Source organism: Colletotrichum scovillei (assembly GCF_011075155.1).
Source record: "Colletotrichum scovillei strain TJNH1 chromosome Unknown Contig00010, whole genome shotgun sequence".
Classification (NCBI taxonomy): Eukaryota; Fungi; Ascomycota; class Sordariomycetes; order Glomerellales; family Glomerellaceae; genus Colletotrichum; species Colletotrichum scovillei.
Genome location: NW_023336268.1, coordinates 670355 through 682727, shown reverse-complemented (window position 1 = coordinate 682727; position 12373 = coordinate 670355). Strand labels below are relative to the sequence as shown.

The 12373-nt window shown below is 55.2% G+C and overlaps 2 protein-coding genes across 2 annotated transcripts; one reads left to right on the top strand and one right to left on the bottom strand.

Annotated features, from left to right (window-relative positions):
• Positions 1–1820: 1820 nt before the first annotated feature.
• Positions 1821–5555, top strand: HER10_EVM0000870 (acetoacetate-CoA ligase). Its single transcript, XM_035470637.1, has 3 exons — positions 1821–2672; positions 3206–3783; positions 3858–5555. Exons 1-3 carry the CDS (start codon positions 2457–2459, stop codon positions 5119–5121), a joined length of 2058 nt encoding a protein of 685 aa, XP_035327557.1. The 5' UTR covers positions 1821–2456; the 3' UTR covers positions 5122–5555.
• A 742-nt stretch (positions 5556–6297) lies between these two features.
• On the bottom strand, positions 6298–11258 carry HER10_EVM0009709 (NAD-specific glutamate dehydrogenase). Its single transcript, XM_035483105.1, has 4 exons — positions 10114–11258; positions 9648–9901; positions 6669–9588; positions 6298–6613 (listed from the first exon to the last, which is right to left on the bottom strand). Coding segments are annotated over exons 1-4 (3210 nt in total). The 5' UTR covers positions 10116–11258; the 3' UTR covers positions 6298–6579.
• Between the last annotated feature and the right edge of the window lie 1115 nt (positions 11259–12373).

Below are 12373 nucleotides of genomic sequence, written 5' to 3'. Positions count from 1 at the left end.
TGATGATCGGACAATTCTTTCTCTGCAGTCGCCGTCCCTCTTCCAAGGACCAAGATTCCCTCACCCGCCTTCGCTCTCGGATGCTCTGGAGTTCGCAACCGCTCTAGCATCAAGCCATGCCGCCATTGAGCATTGGCATTGCTTCGAAGCATAGTCATCCGCTTCTTCGTCTACCCGACCATGTCATCAAAATGCGACCCTCGGTATGTTGCACTAGCCCAGCCTACGCAGATCCCGCGAGGCTTTCACTGCTCCACGTCCCAAGCTCTGCTGTGCATGACGGGAAGAGCTGAGCTAAAGAGCTTCCAAGTTCCCGCCAGTGCCGTTAACCTGTTCTCCCCCGGCTATTGCTACCACTACCGGACCCTGTCGTCGCACAATTCATCGTCCAACGGCCCGCCTTTGGTCAAACAGTCAAAATTCACCTTCACCTCCCGCCGCCCTATCCATGGTTCCAAGTTGAGTCGCCTGCCAGCCTTGCTGAGCCAGCGAAGCACTTCACCATGGAACCCCCTTGTTCCCATGCTTGTCGACAGCCCTCCTCCTCACCTAACGCCGTCTGATGACTTCCGTGGAAGGGTCAAAGTGACGTTATCACCAAAATAGTTGCGTTGGACGTGTCTTTCCGGCAATGCATTCGACACAATGCATACAGCTATCTGGCCCATCTCTGCCCAACTCAATGCTGTTGTCAATACCCTCGTCCACTAGTGCCTTGGACACAATGGAGCATCGTTTGCCCTGCCAGTCGGCTTCACCGACGGTTCAACAACTAACTTGACCCCAGCAAGTCAAGGCACTCACTTGGCTGAACAGTTTCTACGTGAGACCCCATCGCATAACTATATTCTGCGTGCACAGGGCGCCCTCGACTTTGGCGATGGAAGCAGGACGTTGCAAAAGGCAAAGAGAGAGAAAAGCAACCAAGGCGCTCGGATGACCAGTTGGCAATGGGTCGAACGAACCAGAGGCGCAGCACATGTCTCGCTTTTTTCCGATTGACTTGGGACACAACGTTAGGTAACACGAGCTCGAGATACGACAGCACGAATGGTCATTTAATTCGAGACTTGAATTTCCATCAACGGCTTGACGATATGCCGTTGCTTCTCTGTTCCACGTTTGTATTCTCCGCGACCCTTCAATCTTCAATAGCAGTCATCGACCCACCTGCAGCGTACGGCATATCGGCTAGTCTCCCGAGGCTTTGGTGACATTAGTTAGCCATCTCGATCTCTTCGATGACCGAATCGCGTGTTGCGGTTTCGCCATATTATGATACTAGGAATCTTGGGCGCGGCCAATGACATTTCACACAATCTCCCGTCTGTAGTGCTTGTTTACCCGTGTAACAAGGTCCTCGACTGTGGGATTGTGGGATTGTGTGAGCTGTCACTGCACCAACTTTGATTGAGGCCCGTCGGCTTGCAGGCTTCTCCCCAGCATTGGGTCCCGATCTGAGACGTCTTCCCAGTCCGCTTGGACAACGTTATCGATATGAAGCGACAGCGATAGCGCAACACTGATCGAGTCCAACGAGACGCATCGAAGGGGAGGGTAGAGGAGGGGGGCGCATTGGTGCACCAGCCAAAGAGCGGAATGGGCGAGTCTCTGGGTTCCCAATGCCATGAACGCCTCGCTCAAGTGCCTGAAGCCGTGAAGGTCCTTGCCAAGGTGTGCCCTGCATAGCCTCATGTGCCTCGATGAGCTGGACTGTGGGGAGCGTCTGCAAGTGCTGTGTTGTTAGTTCTAGAGCTTACTCCGTACACTACAGGCTCGCCCGCCCGTCGTACCAGTCTTTTTTTACCCAGATGCAGGTACAGCGTCAAACGGCACGACTACTGTCCATGGTCCACGGGTACCTTAGCTAAGGCAGAGCACAGTTCACCACGGTCCTCGTTCTCAGCAGAGCGTCCATGAACTGCGATGTTTGAGATGTCGAGGTTCGTCAAAGGTTCTCCGAAGACAAGAACAGGCGAGCAACGAGCCATGACCGAGCTCCAATGCGAAACGGAAGCACAGTCAGCTGGCCACACACAGTATCTGAGAAAAGAAGAGTTGATGTGGAGATTGGACCAAGCAGACTAAGCTGACGATGAGCTGCTTGCCCTCGCTCGCCGATGTGCGGTGCAGCAGATTCCACCCCCACCCCCGGACTCCGGTCCAGCAGATTGTTCTGGTGCTGCGTCCTCAACCCTTTTTCGGAATCTTCCTGCGGAACTGCATCCTCGGATTGCGACGGCCCAACTCTTCTCCCTCCACTCCGGCCGGAATCTCTCGACTCTCACTTTGGCGCGCTGCTGCACACAATTTTCGAAAACATTTTCTTCCCCCTTTTTAACGTGACCACCATCGTCGCCGTGATACCCAACGTCTAGGTCCTATTTTGAGAGCACCGATTGCCTCTTCCGTCTCTCATCATCTCAATTCCCTCCAATTCATCCAATCCGCCCAGCATGACCATCACCAGTGTCACGCGCAACGAGCTCTGGCGGCACCCGGACCCCACCTCGACTCCCATGTGGGCGTTTCTTCTCCGGGTGAATCAAAAGTATGGACTCGAACTGGCAGACTACCCCGGTCTCTACAAGTGGTCCGTCGAAAACGTGGCAGAGTTCTGGGAGGAGGTCTGGCATTCTGTGGGCATCACCGCCTCTAAGCCGTTCGACAAGGTACGCTGGGCCAATGCTATTCGTCAACTCACCCCAACCTCAACTCAACCTCATCCTCTTTTTGCCCTACTCATGCTTGGCGCGCCTTGACTGCCAATCTTGAAAGATAGCAGGCAGAAGGTAAAAGGGAAGGAGGTTGTGTGACATCAGTCTGAGAGGAAGGGCTCAAACTCTACGCGAGTGCCAGAGACAGCGAGCAACAGCCAGAGGGAGACACCAACAAAGTCGCCAATGCCATCCATAGTCCTCACCAGTGTCTTGAACCCTCGTCAGGACGCCCATCAAGAACCTTGATACTGCCTCGAGTGAGGCGGACAGCTATGTGGTCATGGCATACAGCTTTTGCATGACCATCATCCCCGAGCAATTGAGTCATGCCATGAGCCATTGTCTAGCCCATGGGAATGCCGATTTGCCCATCTCAACGCCTTCCCCCTCCTATACCGGCGCCCGTGCTGCCCCTCCAAAGATCACCTCAATTTCACTTTTCCCAGACCATTAGCTGATCCGGCCCGATGGGCCAACCCCCTTAGGTCCTGCCGCTCAATGCGCCCATGTACCCGCGTCCAGACTTCTTCTCAGGAGCCCGTCTCAACTTTGCCGAGAACCTGCTCTTCCCCGCCAACGTCGCTGTCGACCCCACATCCGTCGCAGCCATCACCACCACCGAACTCGGCCCCTCCGTCTCCACAACATGGGCCGAGCTCCGAGACGCCGTCCGCCGATGCGCCGCCGGCCTCCGGGCTCACGGCGTTAAGCCCAATGATATTGTTGCCGGCTTCGTATCCAACCACGTCCAGGCCATCATTGCCGCTCTCGCTGCTGCCTCTGTTGGCGCCATCTGGACAGGCATTAGCCCCGACAACGGTGTCAGCGCAGTGTTGGACCGTCTTGCGCAGATCGGGCCCAAGGTCCTCTTCGCCGACAACGGCACCGTGTACAACGGCAAGGAGTGGAGCAGTACCGACAAGACGGAGGAGATTGTCAAGGCCCTGATGCCTGAGGGCCTCGAGCTCGTGATTGTCATCAACAATGTGGCATGCGACCTTGCCATTGACGGCCTGAGAGCAACGGGCGTTGCAGTTGATGAGTACGAGTCGTTCCTCCAAAGGTAAGTCATCATCAATGCCTAGAAAAGCTCACCAGAAGCCTCTTTACTGCATCCTGCTAACATCTTCACCCAAGCTCTCCCGATGAGCCTCTCAAGTTTGAGCAGCTCCCCCCTTCACATCCTCTCTACATCCTCTACTCCAGCGGCACCACCGGCCTGCCAAAGGCCATCGTCCACACCGCCCTCGGCACCCTCATCCAGCACAAGAAGGAACACGCCCTCCACGGCTCCCTCACCGCAAAGTCCCGCATGCTCTACTACACCACAACCTCGTGGATGATGTGGCACTGGTCCGTCTCCGCCCTCGCCGTCGGCGCCACTCTCGTCCTCTACTCGGGCTCCCCCTTCAAACCCCACGGCCACCTCTCCCTCCCCCGCCTCCTCTCCGACCTCCGCGTCACCCACTTCGGCACCTCGGCCGCCTATCTCACCGCTCTCGAGGCCAACGCAGTCTACCCCGTAAACGAGCCCGGCATCGACCTCTCCGCCCTCGAGGCAATCTACTCCACCGCCAGCCCCCTTCCGCCCTCCACCTTCTCCTTCGTCTACAAGGCCTTCCCCGCCAAGGTCAACCTCGCCTCCATCACGGGCGGCACAGACATCATCTCCCTCTTCGGCGCCCCCTGCCCCCTCCTCCCCGTCCGCGTCGGCGAGATCCAGTGCGCGGGCCTCGGCATGGCCATCCGCGCCGTCGACTCCCTCTCGGGCGACCCCCTCCCGGACCCAACCCACCCAGGCGACCTCATCTGCATCCGCCCCTTCCCCTGCCAGCCCCTCACCTTCTTCGGCACCGGCGGCGACAGCAAATACAAGGCCGCTTACTTCGAGCGCTTCGCCGACGTCTGCGGCGCGCAGGGCGCGGTATGGCACCACGGCGACTTCATCAAGATCCCCAACCCGGCCACGGGCTCGCTCGTCATGCTCGGCCGCTCCGACGGCGTCCTCAAGCCCGCGGGCGTGCGATTCGGGTCGGCGGAGATCTACAACATCCTCACGCGCTTCTTCGCCGCCGAGGTGGAGGATGCCGTCTGCGTCGGGCGCCGGCGCGCCACGGACGCCGACGAGACGGTGTGCCTTTTCGTCGTCCCCGTCGCGGGCCGCGCGTTCGATGACGAGCTGAGGGGCAAGATTAAGAGCGTTATCCGGCGGGAGCTGAGTCCCAGGCATGTTCCCGGTGTCATTGAGGAGGCTGGCGGCGGGATCCCCAAGACGGGGAACGGAAAGAAGATTGAGGTGGCCGTCAAGCAGATCCTTTCTGGTATGGACGTCAAGACCAACGCCAGCGTCGCCAATCCCGAGGCTTTGGAGTGGTTCCGCGCGTGGGCCGAGACGCACTAGAGTCTTGCGTCCATGTGTTTGACTCATCCGCTCAATTTCTCGCGTGCTACCCGTTCCCCCGGCGGTATATCTTGTTTGGAGGTGTTTAGAAGTGGGAACTATATTAATCAGGTACAAGGTCGTCATGGGATGGATTTAGACTTCACGGGGGAAAAAGAAGATTGCAATGTTTTGGCATATGCCTCGATTCAGGGACCTGAAGCTAAGCTAGAAAACTTACATCAGTGGCATTGAAATGGACAGACACACTTTGGAATAACCAGTGCTCCCTCTATACCTGTACCATCGTCACCCAGATCAACCACGATCATGACCAGATATACACTTGGAGAGAAAAGAAGAAAGAAAAGAGAAAGAAAGAACATGTTGCCGAGCCCTCGGATCTCAAGCCGGATCGGCTCCGCCCGCATCGGAGCAAAACGCCGAAAACTTCCCTCTCCCACATTCAAAGATCTCCGGGGACCCGCGCAGGGCCGTGGGGGGGAATGGAAATGGGTGTGTACTTATATGGGAACGAACCCCCACGCCCGCCGGTCCTCGCCATACCTATCTTCCAATCAGCCCACCCCCTTCTTCGGAACGGACCGAGTGGTCACAGGGGCCGTCCCGACAGTTTGGATACACTACACTGAGTCCGGTAGTGTATGGAAAACTGACTGGGGAGGAGGAAGGGGGAGGGTATTGTACAAAGGTAGGCGTGAGAGAGAGAGGGCGTGGACGTAGATCTGCATGTTCATGTAATCTTCATTTCAACGACATGACCTGGTCTTCTTGGTGTTTCTACAATCATCTCTTTGGCTTAAACTTGAGGTTTTATTCGTTCTCTGCTGTCTTCGTACCGCGCGCGTCCTTTGGGACGAGATATTTTTGATTCATACAGTTGGATGGAGACTACACCTGGCCGTCTACATAGTTTACAATGGTTCAAGATGTGCCATAAACTACTACCCTGTAGCGGTAACTACGCAATGAGCCATTCGCACACTTGTGCGGCCGGATAAGCCTGCATCGCGTCTATCAGCAGGCGGCGTGAATTATACCAACTCGCGCCCTACAAGGAGTGCCAGGAACGTGGGAAGAACTGCTGAAACACATTCAAGCTGAGCATAAGTAACGACCTCGTGAGTATCAAGACAGGAAAAGCACCAAACTGAGGTTAAAAATTCTCATTGAATAACTGCTGTGATCTTCTTGACCATCAGGTAACCTTGTGATAACCATGCCCGATAACTCCTATTAGTATGCAATTCATCCACACCATCTAAGCGGTGGACTGTGATCCTTTGCTCAATTTTTTCTTGCCGTATCATGATGCCCCTTTTTCTCTGTCTTTTCTTTCGCACCACCCATGCTTGTATATGCCAGGAAGCACGAAATCACTTATCCAATTCTCCAATACCCATTATCATGCAGGGAAAACAGAAACACGCCTGATTCAAAAAGCAATCGAAAAAGAGATTACTGCTTGACGCTCGCCATACGCTTGGCCATGCTAAGTAGAAGGTTAGAATCATGTTCAGTGAATTGAAGGACGGCGGGAAACTTACAAGTCGTAGAAAGCAAACTGGCTAGGCTGGCTGCCAAACTGGTAGACGAACCTCGAGGCGAGGTAGCTGCCGAAGATGGCGCGCAAGTAAGAGTCGGGGACGCGCTCGATAATAGTGTCGAGACCAATCTTCTCCAAAAGAAGGTTGGGGAGAGCGTCCTGGAGAACCGAGCGACGGATGGCTTCGTTCTTCCAGAGATCGGAGTGCTGGAGCTCCTCGTCCAAGGTGGTGATGGCGTTGGACAGGTTGTCGGAGAGGGTGCTGCGGGCAACACCGGTCTGCTCGTGTTCGCGCCAGATGGCCTCGAACTCGAGACGGGCGTTCTCCTGGATCTTTGCCTGGACAGACTTGACGTAGTCCTTGTAGAATTGAGGAGCCTGGCCCTTGGCGTCGTGGCACATGTGCTTGACAAAGTTCTCGTCGTCGAATGAGAGCGAAGCAAGAACCTCCAAGGACGAAGACGTAACACCACCCTTGTTGGCACTGGCGTCCTTGTACAGGATACAGCCAGCCTCCTCCAAACGGAGCTTGGCATCTTGAGTGATGAAGAGGTTGGCGCCCTCAACCAGGTAGGGGATGGTCGACTTGCCGTCCTTGATGATCTTGTTAACCGAAATCAAGTCAATGGACTCGGGGCGACCACCGCAGGGAACGAAGGAGTCGGTGAGACCAGTATCGCGCAAGTGGTAGGTGTTGCGGAAAGATGTGCCGTTGGAGATAAACTCTCCAGTGGGCAGGTTGATGTTGTTGTCATCAACCAGCACGCGGTACCCATCCTTGGACAACTTGGACATGTCGAAGTTGACAATCATGGAACGTGACTTGGCAAGACGGAGAAGCTCTTGCTTGTCAAGTCCGTTGGGGTCGACGAGAACGCCAGATCCGTCAACAATGGAAGTGTACTTCTCAGTACTGAGAAGGATCTCGTTGCTGCCCAAGTCACCATCGGGACCGCCGGTCTGCATCTTCTTCACGGTCGAGGGATCAAGGTTGAGCTTGCGGTAGATACCGTTGACGTATTCACGGACAGACAGTGTTGTCATGCCGTAAGTGTCGTGAGGAATACCACCCAACTTAGGCGACTTGCCAGTGAAGAATGACTTCCACCAGGGTGCGCCGCGGGCGCGAGCATGCTCAGTAGCCCAGTCGACGAGCTCTGCCGTGTTCTCATCGGGTCCCATGAAGATGATCTCCTCCTTGCCGTACAGGTCCACAAGCGGGTTCTTGATGCCGGGAGTCTGGGCAGGGAGCAGAAGGTCGAGAATACTGTCAATGTACTTCTCAAAGGCCTCCTCGGCGCGGTCTTGCATCTTGGGGTCAAGAAGAATGACACCCTTGGAACCGCCTTCGGGAATATCCTTGTTCTTGCGCTGCTGGGTGCTGGCCAGGCCGTAGTTCTCGTCAAACAGGTTGCGGGCGTTGATGCCGTAAGCCTCCTTGCTGCGGGACTTGACGATGCGAATACCACCGCGGGCAATATCCTTGAAGCGCAGGTGGAAACCGCGCGACTCGGCGCCGATAACGAGGAACATGCCGTAGAGACGCTTGGGATACTCGATCTCAGGCAAGAAAGAGGGATCCAGGCGGAAACTCAGGGCAACCTTGGTGGGGGTGAAGTAGTTGGTCTTGAGAATGGCGTTGTTGAAGACGCGGAAGGCGGTCATGACCATCTCCTCGTGCTCGTTGGAAACATCGCGAGTGATGCGCTCCTTGAGCTTGGCATCGGACAAGACCTCAATGGCCGGGGTGGGGGCGATGAAGTGACGGTCAAAGTCGGGTCCGACGGCAAGATGCACCGAGGCAAAAGAAGCGTAGAGGGCGCGGACAAGCCCGGGGTACGATTGGATGATTTCCAGAATGTAGTCGGGAGTGAAAGTCTCCGTCCTCAAACGGCGCTTCAGCTTGGACAGAAGTGCTGTGTGAGCCTGGTTCTTGGGGTCCAGAATCTCTGACAGGGAGATGTACTCAGAACCCAAACGATTCAGGAAGTGTTGAATGAAAACCCAGACGCAGTGGCCGTAGACGGTCTCCTGCAAACTCAGCTCACCGGCAGTGAAGAGAGAGTGCAGCTTGTTCTGGGGAATGCAGTACAGCAGGGAGATCTCCTTGGTGATCTGGTGGATCGACTGGTCCAATGATGGGAAGTTGCCCTCAATGTTCATAGCGGGACGAAGGTAGATACTCATGACCGTGATACCGTTGGCAAATTGCTCCACGTACTTTCTGGAGCTGGTGACGCCGTAGTAGTGGTACAGGTCACTGAGAGCCGAGAAAAGGCCACGGGCAGTACGAGAGCGGAAGGCAATGACCAAGCGCTTCTCAGGAGAGCCCTCAATGTCGAAGACCTCAATGACGGGGCCAGTTCTATTGACCGCGAGATCGATGATCTCCTGGTAGATCTGCTTGGTGTTGTTGGTGGCCTTCTGCAAGAAACCGTTGTCGGCGATAACCTCCAAACGGGTCTCGTGCGGGTCCGTTGTCTCGGGGCTCTGCTTGAAGAGACATTGGTAGACAAAGTAGCATCGCAGGGTGGCCTTGGAGGTTGGTGATGCGCCCAGAACTCCAGGGGAGCGGAAGGTCTCTACACGGAACTTGGTCTTGCCAACGTGGTCAAGATACTTGGCCTCGAGGCGCTGTTCGTAGCGGGGTCCAGCAATGGACGTTCTGCCGGGCTCGCTTGTGTCGATGTAGATTGCGTGGTCATGCGCCTCCATGTCGAGTCTAATCTCCTCGCGCTTATCCTCGCGGGCGAAGGCGGCCACCTTGGCGGCGTACAGAGATGTGATTTGGCTGGCAATGACCTCGGGAACTTCAATCTTGAAGTAGACATCGTCGATGCCGAGCTCGTCGTAGAACCATGTGACTTGCTCCTCAATCAGAGCTTCTGGGATCCATCCGTTGTTCTTGATGAGCTCCTTGACTAGTTTCGCGCGTGTTAGTGGCGTCCTAGACTTGGTTCCTGGACAACAACAAACTCACCCTGCTCCATCTGCTCTTGCTTGCCAACAAATGTCGGCGCAATGTAGCCAACAGTTGCTGACCTCAAAACTCTGTGGCCGTTGCCATTTGAGCGAGAAGCCATGGGCAAGCTGAAATGTGTTGGCTGGGGAGAGGGGCCACGGCTGCTCTCTGCTGAGTCGGCCTGAACCTGGCCCAGCATCTTGTTACGAGGAGGAGCGGCGGTCGCCATGATGTCGGTGATTTCTTCGAGGGGGTCTGGCTCTGAAGAATACCTATCCATGGGAGGAAGGTCAGTATTGATTCACAAGGCCAACATTGTGGCAAGGAGCGAATCAACAAGATGGCAGGATGAAGCAGCGTGATTATGGCGGGAAACGTTTTTGTGGTGAAGAGGGAGAGGAAGACGAGTGTCAGGATGGGCGACCCCAGGGTCTAAGTATGTTGACGGGGACAACGAAGCATCGCAGCAACCAGGAAAAGTTACATGATGTTTGTGAGTCAGTGTCAGACTGCTGGCAGGACAGCTTTGTCGAGCGCCCGTTACGTTTGACTGCGAGAACCGGGACCGGTAATGGGTCGTGGGGATCTAGAGCAGGCTTTCTTGCTCTGGACAATGCGGTCTGGGAATTGTACAGGGCCCGCAAGGTAGAGCAGAGGTGCTGTGTTGTGGAAATGGAATCGCGCGCAAAGGTAGGAATCGAGAGAGCAACGGGAGCATTGAAGCTTCACCGCCGTAGGCTCGTGCAATGGGCGGACTGATAAGGGATGGGCAGGGGGGGGCCAACGAGAGGTGAAAGGGCATGGGAATTTGGAGTTGGGGAAGGTGAACTCGGACGGGCGTACCTTGCGTCTTCGGTAGACTAGCGCGATGCTGATCCGATTCAGATATACGGGATCAGGTAGGAAAGCAGATGCAGAGCTAACAATGGGCTCGGATAGCTGCTTCTTGCCGACTGTTGGTTGGTTGGTCGGTATAGGGGGATAAGGAAAAGATAGAGGATGAGAGACACGCTGTCTGTTTCCGGGGAGGAGTGCAGATATCGCGGGGCGTGGTGTTTGTTATGTAGGACGTGGAATCTGGTGTAGGTGAAGCCGAGGTGAGTGACTGATGTCAAAGTCTCGGAGAGGTGATCCGGCGGGGCACTTTGACGGTAAGGTGCTTGGCCTGAGCTTTGTTGTTGACGGTTGTGGTGGTGGTGAATGATAAAGGAGCCGTGGGTTGTCTCACAAGCCAATGGCAAGAACAGGCTGTTTTTTGACAGATGAAGACGGGATGAAAAGAGGCAGCGGATGATAAGAAGGGGGGCGTGGGCGTGGCAGGAAAGGTTCGAGGACGAGGTATCTCAAAACCTAGAAAGAGGCCGATATATACGTGTTTTCCTGTGTAAAGAGGAAAGCAACCGCGGGCAGAGCGAGAGGGAGTTTCCTTGTAAGCGCGACTAGTGGTCAGCAGGACGTCCCGTATTGGAATTGTGGAAGCTGTTGCCCGTGACTTGTTGTAATATGGAAAGGCAGGGCACAAATCTTATTCAGCTTTTCAGGTACGGGGGAGCCAATGTACCTTTTTTCTTCTCTTGTGTTTGTTACAACCCCGAGAGTCAGAGAGAACAAGAAGAGGGTGATCAAAAATGCGTCAATTGACGTAAAGGTGGATGATGGGAATCCCGGGCAACACAGCCATCCGACCGGCTTGGGGTCAATTCGCTGGTAGCTGGTACCTTTTCGGTGAGTATTGCTCAGGCACCAGGGGGGTGAAGAACTGAAATCGAGGACCGGGTTTGGGTCGATCGGTTACGTCTGGGTCAGAGGTGTTCTGGCCTTGGATGGAATGCCGGTGGGGTTGCGACCTGCGGCCAAGAGGGGCCTGGAATCTTTCTCGCTGGATTCGAGAAGGAAGTGATCGCAATCAAGAGTGAGAGAAGTTGTTTCGTCAGATCCAGATCCTGGTTCAGCAAAAGATACCAGGAATTCAGTCTGTGACTTCGTGAGATGTGGATGTGGCAACACCGAGGGGCGGGCTTCTGAGAGATAAGGGACCCTGAACTGAGTGAGAGTTAGCGCTCCCGTATCGACTCGGTTTTTGCTGCCTTCAGCTGAAAATAGCAGCAAGGCGGGCGGACAAGGTCGTAGCAGCCGTGGCCACAGGGCTGTGAACGGGCCTGGGGTGGTGGAAACTTGAAAGGCACAAGCAAGAGGGCAGCAATTGGGGGAGACACAACAGAACACCACGCCGCCGGGCCGGTTGCTGAGAGAGCTGGCTGACGGCTGTTGGCTGGGCTGTGTACTACAGGTGTGTGGCTGACGCGAGATAGGGAGCCCATAGGCGGGCACGGTGAGGGAAGCAATTAGGGATTGGTGAAGAGAATGACGGAGAGCTGCGTGTGTATGTTGTTTACCTTTGTGGTGGCTCAGAGATTGAGAGATAAGGTAGGTCTTCTTTGGCCAGTAGGATTGAAGACAGAGCGTGAGGGAGGGATGTAGGTAAAGAGTAACAGCAAGCGGGTAAACGGTGCTTGTTGGGTGAAGCTGTTTAATCTCGAGCTTTAGTTGAGGCTCTTGCAAGGGGGAGGAGGAGACGAGGATGAAGGTGAGGATGAGGAAAAAGCAAAGTCGATCAGGAACTGAGAAACTCACGATCCAAGAGGCCCGGCTCTAAGCTTTATACTCACAGGTACTTGATGACTTGACCACGACGACGACGACGACGACGAATGCTTCTCTGACTACAAGAAATCAATGCCGGC